A 25145-nucleotide genomic window follows, 5' to 3' on the forward strand; every position below is an offset into this window, starting at 1 on the left:
GGTGCGAGGGCGCTCAAAGAAAGAGGAAAAAAAGAGGAGAGGGATAGTTTCAAAATAAAGAGAATCAGGCTGAAAGAAAAACAGACGGAGAGAGAGAAAAGGTTTGGAGAGACATCCGTCGATAATGACAGATTACTGTAATTCAGGCTGTCAGGAGCATCGACCTGTGCGGCTCACGCCAATCAATAGCTCAGTCCACTATCGAGCTCCGCGCAGGCACACAGATGGGCGAGATTGCTGCGAGCGAAAGACTCAAGCTGAGCCAAACAATCTCTCTGGCTTGGAGGACATGGCAGATGAGAATCGCTTTCCCCCCCTTTTCTGTCTCTCATTTTCTCCCCTCCTCTCCATCTTTGCTTTGTTTTCTGGAAGTAGCATCTCTATGATAAGAAAAGAGCGCTCTTAAAGAAAGGTTAAAGGTCTTCGGTAACAAAAAGCCAGAGAGACTGGATTTGGACTTGGAAATGTTTAGATATTGAACCTTATCTAAAGCATACAGTGGATGAAATTGTGGTTGTAAACAGTATGAAAACAAAAAACAATGCAGACTGTCATTATAAAACAAATGACATTTTCATAGTGGCACTTGTCCATGCAAAATCGGTATGATGGGTGGGTGGTTGCTTACAAGTTCAGATCCAGCTTGTGTGGCTCATTCAGACTGAAGGCTTTCAAACTTTCTTTAAAAAGGGGTGCTTGATGATGATTTCACTTTTTTAACTTTAGTTGGTGTGTAAATTTGAGCATAAACAACATCTGCAAAGTTACGATGCTCAAAGGTCAATGCAAAGGGAGATAGGGTAGGGACTACTACAAGCTACTTTCCGGGTTGGTGACATCACAAACCCCAAAATTTACATAAACCCTGCCCCCGAGAACAAGCAACAAAGGGGGTGAGGCCATGTTAGCCTGCTTTAGAGAAGAGGAAGAGTTGCTGTAGTAGAGTGTTGTTACCATGCGTTCATTTTACACCGGACTGCTTCACAAATGAGGGTCAATTCAACGTTGGATTTGCACAAAAGATTAACATGATGGCACATGCTAGTCGATGAGTTGAATCAACTCCACAGCAACTACATAAATTTATCCACTAACCGTTCAGAAACATCCAGTTTGATTCTAAAAGTTGTAACTTCTTCCTGAGTCTCTCCATCAGTGTCCGACTCCGTTTTGAACAATGTAAGGCTGAACACCGTTACTGACAATTGTCATTTTGGCTGCGTGAGATTCTCCAGCTTTGTTGCTGTTAAGCAACCGAAGTGTGAGCTGGTAAAGCTCCGCCCTCTTCTGGAAAGGGGTCCGGGAGCAGCAGCTCATTTGCATTTAAAGGGACACACACAAAAACGGCGTGTTTTTGCTCACACTCAAATAGGGGCAAATTTGACAAGCTATAATAAATGATCTGTGGAGAATTTTAAGCTAAAACTTCACAGATATATTATGGGGGCACCAGAGACTTATATTACATCTTTTGAAAAGAGGCATAAGTCCTCTTTAAAAGCGCTCTTTTCTTATTAAAATGATAATGAGGATGAGGGTCAAAAGAGCTGACTGTCAATAATTTTCCTCGTGATATGGCTCAGGTTCGTCCTACATGTAAATCTATTGGATTTTTCTCATTCGCCACTTAGAAAAGCAACAGTACACCATTCCTCAACCACTAGTCACATGATTTGAGATATGCAGGACGTGTACAGGTCCAAATCTCTTTCCCTAAAAGATGAGCAATAGAAATACCCTTTGCAAGCACTACTAATTATTAGGGCTGTAAATCAATTTTTTTTAATAAACAAATTGTAATCAATCTGAATGCATTCAATTTACATTTAATAAAGAGATTTATAATGTTACAAAAGATTTCTATTTAACCTTTTCATCCATTTATCAAAGAATCCTGAGAAGAAAAACAAAAAAAAAAAAACATTGCTAATTGCTAATGACCTATAAGCCTCTAAATGGTTTAGCTCCTGTGTATTTAACTGATCTTCTAATCGCCCTACAATCCTTCACGCTCTTTAAGATCACAAAACTCTAGACTTCTGGTTGTACCTAGGATATCTAAGTCCATTAAAGGAGGGAGAGCGTTTTCACATTTGGCTCCGAAACTCTGGAATAGCCTTCCTGATAATGTTCGGGGCTCAGACTCGCTCACCCAGTTTAAATCTAGATTAAAGATGCATCTCTTTAGCCAAGCATTCACATAATGCATCTCATACCAGATCAATTGCATATGACTATCTTTGCTTAATGTTATGAACAGCAGCTACGTTAATTATTCTCCATTTGCTTTTCTGTTTTACCGTGACTAGAGAGGACATCAGCTTCAGTTTGGATCCAGCCTCTTAAGAAGACCTCAGATGACCAACACCTATGAAGAGACGGCGCCAACTCCTGCGAGGATTTCAGAAGACGCAATCATCTGGATCAACATGCACATTCCCAAATTTCTATATATCCTATTGTATATATCCTGTTAATATGTAATTCATTTTTCCAGGAGCTCATTGCTTCTACCTTCAGTTAAACTGCTAATGGTGATTGTAAATTAATTGCCTAAATTATTACATTATTTGCTAACTGCATTCTTTAAATTGTAATGTTGACATGCATTCTCTGTAAAGCTGCTTTGAAACGATATGTATCGTGAAAAGCGCTATACAAATAAATGTGAATTGAATTGAATTGAATTGTAATGTTTCAACAGCAATATTACTTAAATAAATGCAGCCTTGGTAAGCATAAAAGACTTCTTTCAAAAATATATCTACAACCCCAAAATTTTGAATGGTAGTGCAAATGATGCTACTTTTGTTATACGTTCCATATGGGTTTGATTTATAAAAAACAATTTCTATTAAAGTTTTTCACATTAATTTGACAGCCCTGATAATCATGTAAATGTAAACAAGCAAACACTAGTACTTATATAAGATTTTTTTTAAGATACAATGTATGTTGTGCATGTATAAATATCACTGAAAAGGGGTCGAAGAGACCCAAACAATAAGATTAAGAACCACAGCAGAGATTCAGAAAGCAAATGGCAGTGCATCATGGTTAGCAGGCACTGAGGGGTGATCAGAATGATTCCATCACCCGCCTGACTGGGTGAGGAGAGAGAGCGGTGCTCTACATGTGCAGAGCTGAGAAATAAGATGTCAATAATTATCGAGCGGCTCTACCTGCTCCCGCTCTGAGAGAGAGACCAACCTGACCGCTTGCAAGTCAATCCGTACATATGTGAGCCAGGTCTGTACGGCAGGAGGAGAGAGAGCAGAAAACGAACCAAGCAGGCGGTAACAATGATAATAGGCTTCATGACAAAATGTGCACTCATTAGTCTGGGAAAAGGATACAAATTTTGGTAAAGAGGAATGAGGGATTTCAGAGCTCTGCTGGCGTTGATGGCTGTGGCTCGCACCACCGTGGGTAAGATATTTCCATCCACTATGGCTCCATCAAACAAAGGGCCGAAGAATGGCACCTGTGGAAAATGAGATGACATGATATATGAACACTTATTGGACTGTGAAGAGCAAAATGTGAGACACTCCAATAGGAATAAAATACACATTTAAATCTGTATAAAGGGCTATTCACACACCCACAAGTCCACATTTTCATCATGAAAAATGTGCATGACAAGATTGTAAAACAAAACAATGAATCTCTATTAACTCCTTCCCACTGAGTCTAAAATATCATATTGTGATGGTCTATTTTTTATATTTAGATCCATTTTATTTTATACACTAGTTCAGTGTCACATGATTCTTCAGAAATCATTCTAAAATGTTGATTTTCTGCACAAGGAACATTTCATAATATTTATCAATGTTGAAAACAATGTTGTGCAGCTTAATATTTTTATGGTAACTGATAATTTTTCCCCCAGAATTTTTTGATGAATAGAGAGTTCAAAACAATAGAATTTATTTGAAACCAAAAACATCATTTTTGATCAATTTAATGTGTCCTTGCTGAATAAAAGCATTAATAATAAAAAAAAAAATTCTTACTGACCCCAAACGTTTGAACAGTAGTGTATTTTATTTGTTCTCACATACCAAACCTTTTATTCAGTTTATTCAAGTATCTAAAACTTTTTTTATTTTTTTTAAGTCAGAGTGAATAGTTTTGGTATAAAAACTGTTTGCAAATACATAGTTGTATTAGAATTTCTATGAACAAGCCTTTACATAGCATATAAGCTAGTAGTTTTTTCCTTCAAATAAAAGGAGGCATGGAAATGTCAAAACCTTCAACATATTTCAGCCGGTTACATAAAAACCCCTGACATTAAGCAGAAAAGACACCGTGAATAGCCCTCATGCACTGAAATGGGGTCTAAATGGACTTTCATAAAAGCCAGACCTCGTCTTTCTTTATCTCTCCATCTTTCTACATTTCCTCAGACCGCATGAAAGACTGAGCCTCTCGTCTCGGATCCATCTCCACAGCGGAATTCGATTCTGAGAATCCCATTCATTCAATTAGCCCTGACATAACTGAGCAGGAAGCAATGGCTGGTAGTGCCCAAAGACAGATATGCTTCCACTGTCTCCTGTACGAAGCATTGAGCTCATTTACAGAAAAGCAAATGGGTGCGATGCACAAACAAATATCTCTATTTTACTGTATATCGATCTCTTTCTTTGACATTCGTTAAAATCGTTTTTTCCCCTCAAAGTGTGGACGAGGGTTTTCGGGACTTTGGATGCATTTAGCCAATAGGCCTGTCAGGCGGTTCGCTTCAATTAACTGGATCAAAAAATTGACTCAAAAATGCCAAAAAGAGTCAAAGGTGTCAAATGTTCTTATTAGGTTTTTAAGGTTTATACACTACCGTTCAAAAGTTGGTAAGATTTTTTTAAAGAAGCATTTAAAATAACTTTCTATTTTAATATATTTTAAAATGTAGTTTATCCCAGTGATAGCAAAGCTTCATTTTCAGCATCTTTACTCCAGTGTCACATGATCCTTCAGAAATCATTCTAATATGTTGTTTTGGCACATAGGAAACATTTTTATTATTATCACAGTTAAAATTAAAAACTTTTAATTAATGACCCAAAAACTTATAACACTAGATTATATTTCAATATATCATGCTATCCCTCACAGTTTTCAAATGGAATCAAGTGATTTAAATGTTTTACAAATCTATTTGAATAAATAAAATAAAACAAACTTTATAACATGTCTACTTACAGACAGGAATCAAAAGTAATTAAATTATGGTTTTGTTACTCTGAACTGTTACATCAGCGTTCCTTCTTCAGTGTTGATCTCACCTCGGGTTTTTTGATGATCTGGATGCTGTACATGTGGTTCTTCATTGGGTAGATGATGATAAGCACGTCTCCAAACTCAGTAGGAATGATGCCTCTCCGGTAGTCCCGCGAATGCTCGGACCAAACGATGTGCACTTCATCGTTACCTAGGTGCCTTAACTGTGTGGAGAGAGTGGACATATAGGAGACACAATTTAGATTATACGTTTGTCCAGACATATGGTTCCTCTACACAGTAACAGTAAAGTTCACATCCATAATACAACTGTATGCATTGTTTACACTGCAAAAGAAGCCTTGAACTTGTGTGCCAGTCATACTTAATGAACATCATGTTCTCTAAAACAAAAGTAACTGGTCTGAATTTAATCTCAACTGTGCGTTGTCTGAGCCATGGTGCAGCGCTATCCTGTAAAGCATTTATTAACCTTGCACTGTGACAGTTGAAAGAACAGCCACTCTGTCTCTCTCTTGCCTTCTCATCTATCTTCCCGCGATCACTCCATCTTTCTGGGACCCGCTCAATCACTGCCATGGCCATGGGCACAGTGAACCGTCAACTGTCCTGAACGACGGCCGCAACCTTTATACAACTAATGACAAACTCTGTCCTTTGGACTCAGCGATGGATATCGGTCATTTCTTAACTGCAGTGTTCTGCTCTGCAGCTTCGGCTGAAGTTATTTAAAACAGTGTGGGTCATAGGAAGACTGTCAGCTCTGGAACCCATAAGTTGTAAAATACCCAAATAGACTAGCTTGCTACAAGGAAAATGGCAATTAACGACATGGGCAATTAATATATTATGTAAACATAAAAAATAACTACATACATACATACACACACATATTATATATATATATATATATATATATATATATATATATATATATATATATATATATATATATATATATATATATATATATATATATATATATATATATATATATATATACACACAGTACAGTCCAAAAGTTTGGAACCACTAAGATTTTTAATGTTTTTAAAAGAAGTTTCGTCTGCTCACCAAGGCTACATTTATTTAATTAAAAATACAGTAAAAAAAACAGTAAGTAATATTGTGAAATATTATTACAATTTAAAATAACTGTGTACTATTTAAATATATTTGACAAAGTAATTTATTCCTGTGATGCAAAGCTGAATTTTCAGCATCGTTACTCCAGTCTTCAGTGTCACATGATCCTTCAGAAATCATTCTAATATGCTGATTTGCTGCTCAATAAACATTTATGATTATTTTCAATGTTGAAAACAATTGTGTACTTTTTTTTCAGGATTCCTTGATGAATAGAAAGTTCAAAAGAACAGCATTTATCTGAAATACAAAGCTTCTGTAGCATTATACACTACCGTTCCAAAGTTTGGGGTCAGTAAGAATTTTTATTTTTTTGAAAAGAAATTAGGGAAATGAATACTTTTATTCAGCAAGGATGCATTAAATCAATCAAAAGTGGCAGTAAAGACATTTATAATGTTACAAAAGATTAGATTTCAGATAAACACTGTTCTTTTGAACTTTCTATTCATCAAATAATCCTGAAAAAAAATATTGTACACAAATATTTTGTACAATTTTACACAATAAATGTTTCTTGAGCAGCAGATCAGCATATTAGAATGATTTCTGAAGGATCATGTGACACTGAAGACTGGAGTAATGATGCTGAAAATTCAGCTTTGCCATCACAGGAATAAATTACTTTGTGAAATATATTCAAATAGAAAACAGTTATTTTAAATTGTAATAATATTTCACAATATTACTGTTTTTACTGTATTTTTAATTAAATAAATGTAGCCTTGGTGAGCAGATGAAACTTCTTTTAAAAACATAAAAAATCTTTGTGGTTCCAAACTTTTGGACTGTACTGTATATATATATATATATATATATATATATATATATATATATATATATATATATATATATATTTTTTTTTTTTTTTTTTTTCATAGACTATGACAAACATTTATGGCTGATATATTTTTCTCAATTCACTCGCAATTGGAAAGTGTGACAAAAAGTTAATATTGGATCCTTTACAATGCATGGTTAGCGTTAGGCAATAAACAGTGCATAAAGCCACAGCTGTAAAGGAAAAAAAGCAGAAAATAAAAGTGTGTGCGTGTGGCACCGGCGGTCGCGCTGACACGCTTTAGTGTCTAGTTAACATGGTTTAGAGTTGCTATCGGAAGATCGTGCTCTGGATAGCCTCTCCAGCAGCCCTTGCAAATCCAATTTGCCTCTGAGGAGTCATGATAGGCGATGCAGCACAGGGACGGACCCAATCTAATTTGGGCGGAATATAGCCGTGCGTGGCGTGGCGGTCCCCTCAGCTCCCCTGCAGGGCAGGGACGGCAGTCCAAAACCCCTCCGCCGGGCCCAGCAACCCCGCACATCACTTCACCCCACGCCTCGTGCTCAAATTACAGCCATGAATTACATCCAGCCTTCAGCTGCACTGCCACAGACCGGCGGCTGCCATTTCGTTCCAGGGTGTGTGTCTGTGTGACAAAATGATTGGAGTTTTATTGGAAGATAAGGTGGTCTGGACTGAGAGATTCTCTTTCATCTGGGCCATCTTTGTTTAATCATGTAATATCATTCTGAGAAATGCCACATTCGCTTGGTGGCCCGTGGTGCAGATCGTGGCAACGTTGCAGGAGAAATTCAAACGGCCTGTCCTCAATGTGATAAGATGATATAGATCTGCATTAGATGTATTATTGCATGATGTGCCGTCACCTCCATGACACAATATAAGGCAGGAAAGAAATGTCTGAATTATAAAAAAAAAAAAAGTGATCGGCCTAACTAGAGCATAAATCCAGGGTTTTGCGGTGTTAAAAGGAGTTATGTTGAATATCTTTGGATCGGAACTCTGTTTGTCTGATGACAGTTGAATGACAGCTGACAGATGTAAACGCGATAACTTTTTGTTGTGTCGAACACAACGAATATATTTACCTCAGAGAAGAAAGTGCATTGTATTTCATGTCACTTTTCATTTTTATCGTTATTTTATTCTTAATTTTTATTAAAAGCGGGATTTAAAAAAAAAATTCTCCTTTTGTGGCCTATGAACAACATCAGGGTAATTAAAAAAATAATTTAAGTGTGAAAAAACTTCTACATGAAAATGACCTCTTATGACTTAACATATGAAATGAGCAAAAATAAGCATTTAATAGCCATTGATGTATAAATGTTGATCTGGTTTCATTTCTTAAATAACCCACTTTTCATTATTCACAATCAAATACTTGTGAACAAAAAGTCCTGCACTCGAATATTACTTGGATTGAGATAAAAGATAACAGGTTGCAAACAACATTTCAGTTTGCCTTGATGTTAAAAAAACTAAATAAAAATGACAACATATCCCTTCATCTTTCATCTGTGCAAGCATCAAACAAAAAAGACAAACATCTTTTTTTAAAACAGTGGGCCCTGAAAATGGACCTTACATCTTGTCACCCTTCTGCAAAGCCAATTACAGGCCAGCATCTTCCCGACAATATACCATAACCCCCTTTTCAGCATACCTGCTCAGCTCATAAAAACAGAGAAGACACAAAAAGCTGTAGGCGAGACCATTTAGATTAAAGTAATCTAATTAGAGCCCCCCTTTCCCACCCAAACTAACGCCCCATGAAACGTCCCTCTTATGGTCCACTGTAGCCCTCCCTCCCTCTCCACTGTGTCACTCGCCGGAATATCACATTTCTATCAGTGTTCATTAATAAGTCTTTGGGGCGCATTAGCACCTTATCGCCTCGTCTCTGCCCAGAAGACGTATGAGTGAGGAAGTGAGGGGACAGCTCTAATGACAAGCGATTGGTCATTCGGCATGGGGCTGGCCGCTCCACAAACAACCCCATATCACAGCCTTCCAGCCAAGCTCATTAAGGATAATGCTGCACATTATTAGATTTGTGCTGCCCATGTGAACAGAAAAAAATACCCATGCAGACAGAAATTTGCGGGTGTTTTTTCAACTACTGACACTTTAATGCCCCATGGGTTGTTTTTTATTAAAACTAATAGCTTTCAACATTGTACTTTTTGTTATATGAAGGTCACATTAAAACAGACGTGGTAACTTTTTACAATGCCTCAATTGTTTTGATTTGGCTACTAGATTTTATTGTTTACCCTTGTCCTAGACCCAGAATTTCTTCTTAAAATGTGAAAATCCATCTTAAAAATATTATTTTTTAAACTATGATAACATTTAAAAATAATCATAACACATTTAAAACTTTATTTTTTTTTAGTTTGTTAGTGGTGGTGTCATTACCATCACAACCAACAATTTTGCCAATACTAAGAATAATAAAAACAATAATAATTTTATTCAAAAGCTCCCCTAAAAAGCTAACATACTTGTTTTCCAAGCAGACAAAAGTCAGTGGACAAAGTGTGCTTGAGATGAAATACAAGACTTGATGTGAAGTAAAAAAGGTATAACTTGAACAAAATATTTTAATAACACAATTTACAATCAACTTCTAATTTTGTCAATTTAAGCAAGAAAATATAAAATTTTGTATATTTGGGATACTTAAAATGTTATGAAATTAGCCTTAGCAAGGCAAAAGAGTCTGTACTTTCTTTTTTTTTCAAAAATGTTTTTTTTTTTTTGAGTCATCATTTCCACAACTGAATCCTATTAAACTGCATCATTTGTGATGTGTATTCACTGTTGGATTTTATTAGTAAACAAAAAATAAACTAGTCAGAATGTAAAAAACTGTGTTTTAAGAGCGTTTAATTTATAAAAGCCCACAGGCCAAAAAAGTGGCCAATAGTTGAAGAAACAGCATAGTAGAAAAAGAAAAATGTAGCAATGTTTCTCCGTGAGGTCACATCGACTGTGAGGAACAGTGAGAAAAAGAAAGGGTGCGACATCCCTCTTTAAATAAAAGAGAGACAGAGATAAAAGCCAGTGGGTGAGGCAGAACGAGAGAATAAAGTACGGCTGTTAGGAGTCATTACTCTCTCTTTTTCTCTGTTCTGATAGGAGAGAGGACCTTTTCTCTCTACGGGGAACCCAGAAACACAAAAGTGCCGCTCTCGGCAGGTATAAGTGTCCCACCCCTCAGATTAGCCTGGGTTAGGTTTAACGATGAGGTGTGAACGCACAGGTCAGTGAGGTTCAGTATCCCACTTCACCCACAGCACAGGAAGTGCAGAGCTGCACTGCTGGAGAAAACTCAAGACAGAAGAATGAAAGAAAAGAAATCACACAGACCACAGGTGAGCAGGCAGGGGGAAAGTTGAACTCTTTAAAGAATCAAAAGTCTTTGAATGATGGAAAACAGGATTTTTTTCTTTTCCTTTGAGATTAGTGTACTATGTAGATATGTTTATGACACAAAGCTCCCATCCCAGTTGGTGAAGCTGCAAAAATGAGTCATTTAGATGTTGTTTTGTATCCCCCTGACCTTCATTGTATGGATTGAAATGTTCTTCAAAATATGTGTTTTGCAGAAATTAAAATCATACAGAACGCAGAGGTTATTTACAATAAAGTCCTAAAGGTACATTAGCAAGTGTTGTTATTGTTGAATAAAACTATTAAAATTGTTTGTTAATTGCAAGCTAAAAATAAAAAAATATAAATATTAAATGAAAAACTTCAACATATTAAAAAATACATACATAAAAATGAGAAATGTTGCATTGGCAGCTAACAGAAATGAAGTTGAAGTACTAAAATTATTAAAATGGAAATAAAAATATAATCTATATGGAAATATAAAAAAAACTAATAAAAACAAAAGCACATAACAAAATTAATAAAACTAAAATTAAACCTTAAAGTATAAAAAGCTAATTCAAAATATTAATAAATACTATAATAGTATCTAAACAAAAACTGGTTATGTAACCCAAATAAAATCATAATTTTACTTTACAATGGCATCTTTTACAAGTTCACCTTTTTAGTGAGCGAGTCGTCGGAGTCTGGAGGCATGCGTGTGGAGACGTGGAACATCACTTCAACTGTAGAGGTGGCAAAGTAGGGCATGGTAAAACCCGTGCTCTTGTTCCGCTGCAGGCCACCCATGAAACCACAATGACTCGTTAGGTTCACCTGAACATAGAGGAAAGAGTTTGTTGGGGCCCATGCATAAAAATCCTATAAAACATTACAAGTAATGCTCAAATATACAGGACACAATCACATAATTAATTGACAAGATCTTACCTCCCAGCCCAGGCCTGACACAAAGTCTTCATATGCCTGACTCCCAGCTGTGTTGGACAGAATTGAGTGCTTGTCTTCCTGCCCTTCTGCCACATAAAACACAGCAATCTTGTGTGTTTCACGACTGCAGAAAGTAAACGAAGAAGAAAGCAAATTTAGGAGCCAAACAGGAGTACACTTTCATGAGGTGGTCTCTCAGATTACAGAAAGAGTGAACTACAGCTACAGTGAATGATATCATTTCCCACCCCTGCCCTAACAACAATGGTCCTAATGGCTTTAAAGAAACAACACTGGATAAAAAGTAGCATAACATACCACTGCCTTGAATCCAGATTCTTCAGCTCTCTCAGTAGTTTTTCATTCTTCTTCAGCAGGTGGAAGCTGTTCCTAGAGACGGGACATTTTAACATAAGAGTTAATGGAGAGAAATATTCTACCAAATTACTCATTTTTGATCACTTCAGGTTAATTAGCGATCAACAACATCTATATATTGAAAAAGAAAGAAGGTAGACAGATAGATAGATAGATACATAGATAAATAAAGAACAATAGACAAAAATACAGACAGACGGATAGAACAACATATAGATAGAAAAATAGACATTCCTGCATTAATCTCATAACACAGAGCATGTATATCATGAAAATTAATGCCATTACATTCAAGGAGAAAAATAACCCCTAATTTTCCAATTATTTGTCATCCGGAAATATTTAACCATTCTCTATAATACCACAAAATGGAATGGGATTGAACCTTTAGAGTGAAATGCAATGCGGGGAACCATTATGAATTAGGGAGGGGGATGGAGACTGAGACTGAGCAGTAAGTGAGCAGCACTGTAGCATCTATTGGTGGATAAGCTAATCAAAAAGATGTTGACTGTTTAAAGCAGATTAACACGGCTCTGCACAATCAGGGAGAGGTGCGAGCAAACAGGATGTTTACATGTATTATCGGCCTTCAACAACGTCACCCAGATTATGCTAACAAACTCTAGCAAAACAATGTAGTAATTCTCTTTTGGGGGAAAAATGGCAGGATGGTTTGTTGAAGTATTGCTGAATGCTTAATTCACATAATTTTAATTCCAAAAGATTAAACTTTCTGAGTTAAACTAGTTAAGCTACGATAAAGACATAATACAATCAGCAGAATTGTGGTTGGTGGAATTCGCTTCTGTGATTTGTAATAAACTGCCCAAAAACTCAATGTTATCCAAAAAGGGGACTATTTTTGGTAATATTTTTTATTTTATTTTTTTAAATCAATGTACCATCTACTTCAACAAATCTTGATTGCATAGATTGAAGACTCACATACTCAAACAACAAATAATAAAACACTTTTTTTTTTTTTAAATACATCCTTAAAATACATGGCACTACAAGTGATGAACTCCCAATAATTATGGTCATCGTCCGGTAGCACTAAACTGTGTTTTTCATTGAGTATATTTTGGGGTTTTCTGCAAAAATCATACAACAACAAAGCCTGTCATTTTCTCTTGAGAAAAAATACGGTGTTAAAAAAAAAATATTTTTTTTTTTTTCAGAAGAATTGCACTTGGGAACATTCATACGAACTTAGAAACATCTTAAGAAATTTCTTAACTTCTTAAGATTTTCATGGATCTGGTCTTCGGAAAAAAACTTCTAAGTTCTCAGTTAGCAACTCTAGCGTAGGGAAACTGCACTTGCCCACCATGATGCCTAGTGTTTGCAAGTGAACATTTTCTGAAGGATTGGTCCTATAGATGTTCGACGTCGCAAATTTTTAGCTTCCATCCAAAACCTGTAACCAGTAGGGTATACCAGTGTTTCCCAACCCTGTTCCAGGAGGCACCCCAATACTACACATTTTTGAACTCATCCTAATCAAACACACCAGAATCAACTCATTAAAAGGGTCCAAGTAGTGAAATGGAAGGGTCAGATAAGGGAGACATCCAAAATGTGTACTGTTGGGGTGTCTCCAGTGACAAGGTTGGTAAACACTAGGGTACGTACACCACCCCAAAGAACATTTGTTACACATGTGCCTGTGGATACCCTGATGGATTTCCAGGCCTTTGCAACTACAATGTGTGTTCTCATGGTCATGAGTCTTACCTCTTCTCCCAGGAGTTCATGCCTAGTATGTTGAGGAGCAGTTTGCAGTAGTAGAAGGCTGACTGGGGTCTCTGCGGACTTGGCTCTTGCTGCACTACGGCCCTCATGTTCAGCTCATTCCCACGATGCAGCGTGAAGTCCCGCTCCTCGGCACACTGCTTCAGGATGGCGTTGATGACGTCGTTCTCCTGCTTCTCGGACACACAGTTGGGAGGCGGGGCTGGAATGTTCAGCGGTGCACCAGTACATTGCAGGCACTCTGGGCTGGAGTATCCCAGGTACTGCAGCATCTCGTCCAGAGCGTCCTCCCCATCCTGCAGGGAGTCCCAGCTCGGGATCACCTCTCTGCACCGCCGTTTGGCCTGCGGGGCCATCAGTTCCAGACCCGCCTCTTCCTCCTCGTCCTCTTCCTCAAGTTCTTCCTCCTCCCTGTCTTCTTTCACCTCCTCCTCGTGCTCATCTAGGTCCTCCTCATTCTCCTGAAAAGCTTCATCCTCTGGTTCTTCTTGACTGCCTTTCTCTAGACTGTCCTCATCTCTGCCACGCTCTCTACCACCCCCTGCTTGATTGGAGGATGTGTAGAGGTGCAAAGTTTGACTAGGCGTGATGCAATGAGGTGGACAATACAGTACAGCCGAGTCCCAGGAGTGTTTGCCGGAAATGTCTCTCACGATCACCCGAACGCAGGCACTGGTGGTCGTGAGGCCAGCTGACATCCCGCCACCAGGCAGGCCATCCTCTGCCCGGATTTGTAGGTAGGATAGCAGGGTGGTACCATTAAGCACGAAGAACTGCAAGTTGGGCGCATCAAAGAGTTCTTGGGTCAGGTCTGCGCTCTCGCTGTACGGGTTATCCTGGTTCTCACACACCTGGCTGGTCAAAGTGGCTGGACCACCACTCATCGGATAGTGACCCAGGTGGTTGACCAGGTGAGATATGACTGTGCGTGCCGCAATTGAAATCAGGCCTTGCTGAATACGGCTCCTCACTACAAACATACAGAAATAGAAAGATGTATTTGTAACATGACATTTCCAAAGATTTTCAAAGACAATTAGAGTACCCTTTATTCTCATCCCCCACTCCTTGAGTGTTCATTTATGAAATATTTGGGCTAATTTGAACATGCGTTCAGTGATTATGAACAGGGAAGATCTCTCAGCTTAAGTTTAATCATCTTAAGCACTCTCAGTTTAAATCCATTTGGAAACTACAGAATTTCATCATCTTAATTAACATCTTTTTGACAAATCAGTATTATAGAAGCTTTGTATATTTATGCTGGTTTTTGTCACCTGGCATAATAGGGTGCGTTTCTTTAAGGTCATTTAAATCAAACGGCTATTTTATATTCAGATTCAACAAAGATGCAGCAAAAATAATAATATGCCTCAAGATGTGCTTTTTTGAATTTTTTTGGACTATTTAAGAATATTTTCAAATTGACATTTTCCTAAATTAAAAAAAAAGAAATCCACAAGACTAGTTGCAGTGGCCAAAGTTATTTTTCATGTTAATGGCCACAGTGTCGATGTTAAAAAATAATATATTAATAAATCAAAACAAAGTTTAGATGAATGAGTTGACCTCACTAATCAACTAATCAGTTCATCCATCCCTAAATCTATCCTGTGGAATTTCATCAAAAAAAAAAAAAATCAGTCTGTATCCACCTTGAGAACAGCATTTATAATTTTAATCTGTCTGGCTTCCGGTGTCATGCTGGTTTGTAGCGCAAACAGTTTTACAGTTTACTGCACTTTGATATTCTTCTTGTTATTTCCTTATAGTGGCTAATAAATCAGAAGTCTTGCACATTCAAAGAAAACACCTTATTTCTGCGTTCAAAAATATGGTGGATAAAAGTGAAATATTTATATATATAGAATGCAGTAAAGCAAAGTAAAGCAAAAAGTAAGTGTTCGTTTCATCAGGGATGTAGCGATTTTCAGATCTATCAGTGTTAAACTCCTGCAGAGCCGGGATGAGTGAAGGTGCAGACAGCTTGTGTGAATACGGGGACATTAGGGTGTGATAAAATAATGCAGGATGCCTGGCGAGAGGTGCAGATGCCTTGATGCTGGTAAGAAGCTCCCACCGGAGATGCTCCCTCTACACACTGCCAGAACTTACAAAGAAACCACGCAGAGAGCAGCCCAATACCAGTACACTCGACGTGCCAGAGGCCCACTACCCCCAATCAACACACCACACCAATCACATTCAGCGACACTCTCCATCGCCTTAATGAGCCAAAACATTCTTAGACTGGAGCTCTCAGGGGGAGGGATTTTATCCTGATGAAGCAGTCTTCTGTTTGGACCAACTCAGCTGCAGAGTGCCCTCTGATACAGCAAGAATTCAGTGCTAGGAGTAAAGAGTAATTTCAAGAGTAATGGAGGTAGGAAAGTGGTGGACACATGTCTCACTCAGGGTTGTAATGATTAGTCATTTTCGTCTGATGGAGAGAAACACAGCACCGGCAGCACAGGAAACCAGCACCCTGCTGTCAATCTCAAGCCCATCCTCTCCCTGATACACACTGAAACTGGTATGAGGGAGCAAACCGATTCAGTGATGAAGACATTTAGAATGAAGACATTCCTGCTTCTGATTTGTTCTACTACTGTTCTACTTGTTTTAAGACAGAAGGTGATAAAGATGGATGAGTGGTGGTTAACACTGCGTCAAGTCCAATTCTTCCATGTCAATCCATGTTTTTGTCTTAACCCTTAGCAACAGTGCGAAATTATCGATTTAGTTCTAAACTAAGTAACAAGTTGCTATGTAATAAAAAGTTAGAAAAGCATTTTGTTAGTCAACTTGGGTAGCTCCACCCACAGTAACATTTCATTGGGGCAATAAATTGTTGCAATAAATCAAGAAATGATTTTGGAGCGATTCTGAGATTTTCCGATTGCATCTCGATTCTCGCTCGAATAGTTTCTGAGCTTAGTTTTTAACAGCAGACGGCACCGCGTGCTTTACAAACAGCTGTCCTCTGCTTGCTTCCAATTCCTTACACACACACCACTTTAACCTTCTATAAAATAATTATTCATTAAGTTCGAAAAGGTTGAAGCGAATTACAAGGGTGTTTGCAGTGAACGGAAAAAGCATTCTGAGGTGTAAGTACAATCTCAGACTCAGCCGAACGCACGAGCGCTCTTCTTCGTGAGCATTTGAGCGTGAGGTTAAAAACTAGCTTACAGCGCCATCTGCTGTTAAAAACTAAGCTTAGAATTGATTCAAGAGAGAATTGCGATGCATTCAGAAAATCTCAGAATTGATCCACAAATCGAGATCGATTTATTGTCCCAGCCCTAGTCCAAAACGGTGCTTTTCGTAGCTGCATATTAAACAGTTAATCGTTCTGATTGGCTGCCTTGTGATTTTGCTTTCTGTGAGAACAGAATGACTTGTCAATGTCACACCTGGTTAGGACATGGCGTAAGAAATAGAAAAGGAGAAAGACAAGTGAGCAGAACCTGACTGAAATATCAGATGCATAAACACAACGATGAAATGGACGAGATGAAAAGAAGGTCAAGACAAGTAAACGACATGAACTCGCCTTCAGTGACGGGCTGCAATTTGGAGGAGCGTTCAGAGTCGGGTGAATGGAGTGGCTCTGGCTCCTTCAGGCTCTCCAGTAGTAGAAAGGGGTCATAGTCTGGGCTGCATAAGTCTGACAGGTGAATGGGGAAGTAATTGGGGTTATTGAAGCTCTGTGCCCCATACACACAGCCATGGAGGACCTGTGAGATGGACAAAGGGGTTAGAAATACAAAGAAATAAAGCATAATGCACACACATCTTTAGTTGTTTCACAGTGTCTTAATTTACAGATAAAAATTATGTATATTGAGATATAAAAATTATATTTAATAGACGACGTGAGCATTGGTCTCATACTTTATAGATGCAACTTAGGACGGACTTGTCAGTCTTCTCCTTGTCTGAGGCACCTTGGACCGGCTGGAGGAGAGTTTTTGGAGGTAGAGCCAACACCCAGTCCAGCAAACATAGCAGCAGAGACACAACCAGCTGGAAAGGGAGTGAAATTGCATTAAAATGTAAAATAAATGCTTTCTATTTCAATAATTTAAAATGTAATTTATTCCTGGGATGGCAAAAGCAGAATTTTCAGCAGGTTTATTCCAGTCTTCAGTGTCACATGTCCTTCAGAAATCATTCAAATATGGTGATTTGGTGCTCAAGAAAAATGTCTTATTATCAATGTCGAAAGCAGTTGTGCTGCTTAATATTTCTGTTAAAGGTGCCCTAGAATGCTTTTTCACAAGATGTAATATAAGTCTAAGGTGTCCACTGTCTGTGAAGTTTCAGCTCAAAATACCCCAAAGATTGCATGCATGCATCAGATCATGTAAGTATAGTATTTTTTTGGATGTTTACATTTCATTCTGAATGAATTTGAGGCTACACTCTGTGGCTAACGGGGCTAATGCTACACTGTTGGAGAGATTTATAAAGAATGAAGTTGTGTTTAAAAATGAAAATAGCGATGGCTCTTGTTTTCGTGAATACAAAAAAATGGCTCCATCTGCCATTTTTCGCTATTGTCCTTGCTTGCTTACCTTGTCTGATGATTCAGCTGTGCTGATCCAGACGTTAATACTGGTTGCCCTTGTGTAATGCCTCGATCATGGACTGGCATATGCAAATATTGGGGGCGTACATATTAATGATCCCGACTGTTACGTAACAGTCGGTGTTATGTTGAGATTCGCCTGTTCTATGGAGGTCTTTTCAACAAACAATGGTGTTTGAGACTCACTGTATGTCATTTCCTTTTACTGAAGTCTTGTTATTCAACTATGCCGAGGTAAATTCAATTTTCAATTCTAGGGCACCTTTAAAACAGTTGTATATATGTGTATATATAGAAATTACATTCTGGTGTATAATTGTGAAAAGTCAGACAGTCTGGTGACCAATTTTAAAGGACAGTACATGCAATTCAGCATCAACCTCATGTCACCCAAAACCAGAATGGCACAATTTCAGTGTATTCCCCACACAAAGCTATCAAACTGCTTAGACTTAGAACATAGGGTGCAAGTCATGAAGTTAAGAACAGGAAAATTACTTGATATGTTGCATCAAGCTAGGACAAAGTGTTAACACCCTCTACTTTTTATTTAGAAGAAAGCACACAGGAGAGGAAATGATGTAGAGAGTGAGATGGTATGGGACCAGGACAAGTAGAATACAAACAACTTCCTTTGTATTGAAAAGAACAGCCTGTACATTCTCTAAAATAACTCTTTTTGTGTATTCAATAGAAGAAAAAAAACAATATTCAGAATTGAAAAGATATGAAGGTGAGCAAAATTTCCCTTTTTAGGTATACTTTCTCTCATCATAAAATCATCATAAATTGTTGGCCGAAAAAAAAACATTAATTTCACATTTATATGAGTGTGTTCTTTCATTGTTTTGGGGTGCACATGTTTATGAGACATACCCTCTTGTCCAGCTCATGAGGGGAGGACTCCGTGACTGGAAGAAGGTAAGTGATGGTTGCAATAAGGACCTAAAAAAGCAGGAAATTAATGTTACTTTCTATAATCACAATCAGGCTTAACTTAACATTCAGCTCACTTGCTGTGTGACTGACTTTACCTCCACTATTTTCTTTGGAGTGTTAGGCGGGAATTTCTGCAGTTCGTCGACGTAGTTTATGAGCAGGTGCAAAATGTCCGAGGCCACCAGGGCAACGGTTTTATTTGAGAACTGCAAGGAAGGTATTAATGGTTAGAACAGAAGCAATCAGCAACTTTCATGTGCTCAGACATGCATGGAGCAAAACAACAAAATTGCATTGTAAGGCCTCATCTGAGCTGATTAAGATGGGATGAGTCTTTGCCTAATTCTGCTTCATGGAATGCACCCAAAAGAGAGAGACCCTCACGTCTAACCCTCCACTGACAACAGATTCTCAGAAAAGCCAATAAAATCGACCTGATCACAAACAGGCTTTTCTGATTGGACCACAGTTTGAGTATGTGTGTGTGTCTGTTGGCCCTAGCCTTCATTTCAGACAGAAATGTAATAATTCCTCGAACTCTCTGAAGCGTACATTCTTCAGTGGATTAGCCTTCTGTCTGTGAGAAGCAGAGAAGCCAAACATGTTGACGGTCCAGATTTAGGAAGGCTGGTAGGGGTGGGTGCAGGGAGTATGGAATAATCTTCTTCTGGATGAACAGAACACACTTGTGCCAGTGCAGTGAGCCCAGGCATCAGGAACGGCTTCAGAAGACTCAGGCCAAGGGCAATGCCATCATTTCTCTGCTGTGCTCACTTTACAGTGCCAGTGAAGGTTCTTTCACAACACAGATGCTTCTGTTCCGTTTATAATCAATCTTTAACAGCAGAATACATGTATATTTTGTTGTATAACCAAGCATCCGTTACCTTGAGAGTAACACAGATGACATTAAGCGCTTCTTTGATCTGCGGATGCTGAGTGCCATGGACCAGCTCTTCACAGAGCCAAATACCCAGACTACAGAGTGCCACACACCTGAAAAAAAGAAAGAGAGATAATTTTAGATCTTATGTAAAATAAATGGATAAAAAAATGAAATGAGACAAAACAGAAAATGAACAATCCCTTTGAAAATACTTGGAAATGGAAATGTTTACATCTGCCATGTAGAAAGTTTGACATGCCAAAACATTTGTTAGCATTAAAAAAATAAATAAAAATACATATATAAATATACATAAAAATAAATGTAATGAATAAAAAGTCATTTATATATAGGTATAAGTTAGTTGAACATATAGTGTATATATGCACACACTGAATTTATGTAGCATTATAAATGTCTTTACTGTCACTTTTAATCAATTTAATGTGTCCTTGCTGAATACAAGTAATAATTTCTTAGCAAAAAAAGATCTTACCGATCACAACTGTAATATATGTGCCTTTATATAAAGTGTCTTATATATAGTGTATATCACAGAAGTACTGGGATAAAAGTTTTTAGTTCAGATATAAACACTGCTTCAAATAAAGACTGTATCAAGTAGGTGGCGACAAATGACTGTTAAAAAAAAAATATTTGTCAGTGAATCATTCAAAAACGATTTATCCAGGAATGAAACAATTGAAGTCTTTATGAGTGAATCAGTAAGCACATTTACAGGTGTATCTCAATAAATTAGAATGTCGTGGAAAAGTTCATTTATTTCAGTAATTCAACTCAAATTGTGGAACTCGTGTATTAAACAAATTCAATGCACACAGACTGAAGTACTTTAAGTCTTTGGTTCTTTTAATTGTGATGACTTTGGCTCACATTTAACAAAAACCCACCAATTCACTATCTCAAAAAATTAGAATACTTCATAAGATCAATAAAAAAAAGGATATTTTAAACAGAAATGTCAGGCTTCTGAAAAGTATGTTCATTTCTATCCACTTAATACTTGGTAGGGACTCCTTTTGCATGAATTACTGCATCAATGCGGCGTGGCATGGAGGCAATCAGCCTGTGGCACTGCTCAGGTATAATGGAAGCCCAGGTTGCTTTGATAGCCATACCATTAACCTGTTTTCCAATTGTCACAGCTAGATTTTTGCCCCTTACCCTGATTTCACCTGGCATGTAAACACAGTAACCGGCTTTCTGTTGGTTTGTTTAAGTGTGTATATGTGATATGCGTCAGGAAAACATCTTTACTGCAGATTTAAGCAAATCAAGACAGAGCAAGCTCTGGGAGGAGGAAATATATCGCTAACTCAAGACTCTTTCTTGACCCAAAAATGATAAAAATGTGTTCTTATACCGTGCAGAAGAAGAATATGTGGTACAGTCAAAATGCTGCTTCTGTAACTGCAGGGGGGGATTATATATGAGTCAGTAAGTTTCCCGCTGACATGTTGTAATACTCTTCATCAGTTATGAATGCTTTATTTAACATCACATCCGACAAATTGGAAAACTCAGAGTCATATACGCGAATTATTACGTTTTGATGTCACTACCAGGAAATAACCTGATTTATTAATAAAGTCTTGTAAACGGTGTTTACTTGCATTTATGGGTTATTGGTTTGCATGTAAACCCGGACAACAGGTTATTTCAATAAGCCGATTTTTGCGAGTTACCAGCATACTGGTGCGCATGTAAACAAAAATGTTTTTAACTAGATTGCAGCAATTAACATTTTGTCAGAACATCTAGTAATTTTTTTTGTTTAGTTGCCAATTCAATATTTAAAAAAGAAAAAAAAAGTGATTCTCAATTTATCCAGAATTGTGCATCTCTAATATAACGTGGCTGTTGGGCGGAAACCTTGCATCTCCATTTCTCATCATTTTTTTTCACCCTTTACGTCTGTCAGTGGATTTTTGCAAATATCTAACCAATGAAAAATATTAAATAGAGCATGTGACTAAACCTCGTAACGCCATTGCATCCTCAAACTGTCAGTCGAATGCGAGTTTGATTTTGGTAAAATGTTAATAACATAATGACACATGAAAGTTTGTTTAACGGTTAAACAGTGTTTTTTCCATTTCCTGAAAAGTAGTGTTTTGGAGGTATGAGTAAAAAACATAAATAATAAAAACACACAAATAATAAAAAACAAAGATATGACATCCAAAGTTTGTAAGGTAGGACAACTAGATCGCTTTTATTGAATCCAAATTATATAATATATTATATTATATTAATTATATTTTGCTACATATAAATGTATTTTAAAGATTTTGAAGTGTCAAAAGGTCCTTCTGTTTAACCGTCCAAAGGCCAATACAGCCATTTCATTTGTGATTAAAATATCTTAAAATGTAATAATGTATATATTTTTTATTCTGGCATGAATTTATAACATCATATATCAACATAGTTCAAAATTTTATTAAAATTATGTGTAGAAGTCATTGCTTTGTTATGAGAAAGAATGTCTGGTAAAAAAAAATTTCACTGATGTCATTCGGAGTAACCAATATAAAGGGATCATTTTGGATCAAGTCATGCGGTCAGTATCATGTGACAGGATGTGACATCATTCAGAAAGAACCACATGGTCATGAAGCAAAGTAACTAACTCTCTTTTAACTATTTGAAAAATTCATGTTTTCACTTGCTCATACACATGTCCCGAAACATCAGGTCATTCGGTACAACCGCTAAAACATGGAAAATGTTGTAATATTTTAAAAACTTGTACTAAATATAAAATGTTTGATTGTCCTTTTGCTAGCTAGCAAGCTAGCTAACTAGCTAGATAACAGCCTGTTAGTGATAGATTGATAGATGATAGATAGATAGATAAGGTGTTTTTATAGTATATTGAAACTTGTTTCAAAAGATCAAGTATGACTCAAATTGAGGTCCCCAGCTCAATGTGTTTGGGCTCATTCCCTAACCACTAGGCCACAGATATTTAACCCTGCCTCCTGTCTGCTCCTTCTATGATCTAAGGCTTTCCTCAGCTCAACAAAAACAAAAACAAAAACAACCAAACTTTTTCCACCAGGAGTTATGGGGGCTTCTAATGACTTGAGCCCCATAAGGATCCAGTCTAATCCTACTGAGTACTGGATTACTTTAAATGACACTACTCCTAATCTGTCTAGATATGACCAGACATATAGCCCCACACCAGTTTAACACTGTGCGTAATGTACAGAGCTATTAATCTGTCTGGCATGGGGCTTGATTGCTTGTTTCTTTTTCAAAACCAAATATAACAAGGAGTATGCACTGACCTGGAAACATTCTAATATTAAAACACGAAGCAAGGCTATTGTAATACGAGTAAGGCTACTAAACCAGCTACAACATGGGATGATTAATGAATTAATGATACAATCACCTTTTAAAATAAGATTTATGTTTATGACATTAATGTATTTTAATGTACAATGACATTATATGTTTACTGTCTGTTCTGTATAAAGAATATTCTCTGTATAATCTGAGTGTTCATGTTAGCCATTTTGATATTTACAGTATGGATGTGAAGAGATCTTGTGCCACGAGATCTTGCGACATTAAAATGTGACGATATTTCTCGTCGAGGTTAAAAGGTCCTCTAAGCGATGTCATGTGTTTTTAGGCCAAAACATTTTTTTGTCACATACAGCAAACATCTCCTCACTATCCGCTAGCTGCCTGTCCCCTGAACACACTGTAAAAAAACGCGGTCTCTGTAGTCGCCACAAGCTCCAAAAACGGCAACAAAAACAAACTGGTGCAGCCTGGACCACGAATCATAATAAACATGCTCCAGCCAATAACCGACAAGAATGATTTTAAATGTGCGTTCATGACTGTTTCAGGAAGCACGGATGGGAGGGGAGGAGGAGGCAGAGGGAGGGTCTAGCTAGCCTCTGTTTTGTTTGACAACACTTCGAACGTCAACAGGAAGTTACTCCGCTCAGGATAGCTTAGAGAACCTTTAAAAGAAGTCTTGTGATATCAGCATATTAAAACCAATTAAAATCATAACATAGCATACTGCTATTGTGAAATCACAAATGCTGGGATTTAATTAAATAAATATATGCACTGCAGGTGAAGCATGACACTTCATTTATTTCCATGCAACAGCTCCGTTCACAGTAAATGCTGGTCCACACAAACTCAGCCGGCTCGTCCGAATGCCGGCTCAATATTGGCAAAAGCTGAGCACGTGAGCAGCACGATGTATGTGTGTGATACTGACGCAGGAGCCGGCAAATAATGAGTCGGTGTTCTGATGTAGAACCTGGAAGTGCTGGACATAAACAATGTATCAGAATGACACAGAAGAGAAGATATTGTTGAATAAAGTCTTTTTTTTTTTTTTTGTGCACATTAAGGTTGAACCACTGCAGTCACGTCGACTGTTTTAACGATGTCTTTAGTACCTATCTGGACCTTGAAAGTGTCGGTGGACGAGTCATATTCCTCTCGGATTTCATTAAAAATATCTTAATTTCTGTTCTGAAGATGAACGAAGGTCGGTGTGGAACGACATTAGGGTGAGTAATTAATGACAGAATTTTCATTTCTTCATTTTGTAACTTTCAGTCAAATAAATTACTATTTTTCCAGTCATATAGTTTGTCATTGAAGATTTCTTAAAGGTCCCGTTTTTCGTGGTTTTTTGAAGCTTTGATTGTTTATAGTGTGCAATATAACATGTGTTCATGTTTCACGTGTAAATAAACACAGTATTTTTCACATAATTTACTTATCTGTATACCGCTGTTTCCACTGTCATAAAAACGGGCTGATGACTTCCTTGTTCTATGAATGTCCCTCCTTCAGAAATACGTAACGAGTTCTGATTGTGCCAGCGGTTCCTGTGTTGTGATTCGACAGCAGCTTAGCGCTCCTTGCCCGGAAAGGTCACGCCTCTTACCATAACGTGGAGATGCACACGCTCAGTGTTATTGTAAACATGTCTTTAATTTTACCCTATCAATTTGAGCCGGAATCAGACCCAGTGATTGGACTGC

At 37.5% G+C, this 25145-nt stretch overlaps 1 protein-coding gene across 11 annotated transcripts in view; it reads right to left on the bottom strand.

The window, feature by feature from the left end:
• ralgapa1 (Ral GTPase activating protein catalytic subunit alpha 1) overlaps nt 1-25145 on the bottom strand; it is a 93151-nt gene that overhangs the window by 20623 nt on the left and 47383 nt on the right. For all 11 annotated transcript variants that reach the window (XM_048190865.1, XM_048190875.1, XM_048190869.1 and 8 more), the window contains 11 exons: nt 20093-20201; nt 19301-19411; nt 19143-19211; nt 17570-17701; nt 17229-17412; nt 13655-14642; nt 11855-11926; nt 11537-11660; nt 11267-11422; nt 5295-5453; nt 3357-3484 (listed from right to left, as the gene is read on the bottom strand). In XM_048190865.1, coding sequence (XP_048046822.1) covers nt 3357-3484; nt 5295-5453; nt 11267-11422; nt 11537-11660; nt 11855-11926; nt 13655-14642; nt 17229-17412; nt 17570-17701; nt 19143-19211; nt 19301-19411; nt 20093-20201 — 2232 coding nt within the window. The remainder of the gene's footprint in view (nt 1-3356; nt 3485-5294; nt 5454-11266; nt 11423-11536; nt 11661-11854; nt 11927-13654; nt 14643-17228; nt 17413-17569; nt 17702-19142; nt 19212-19300; nt 19412-20092; nt 20202-25145) is intronic.

This window comes from Megalobrama amblycephala, linkage group LG5 (assembly GCF_018812025.1).
Source record: "Megalobrama amblycephala isolate DHTTF-2021 linkage group LG5, ASM1881202v1, whole genome shotgun sequence".
In the NCBI taxonomy this organism is placed as follows: Eukaryota; Metazoa; Chordata; class Actinopteri; order Cypriniformes; family Xenocyprididae; genus Megalobrama; species Megalobrama amblycephala.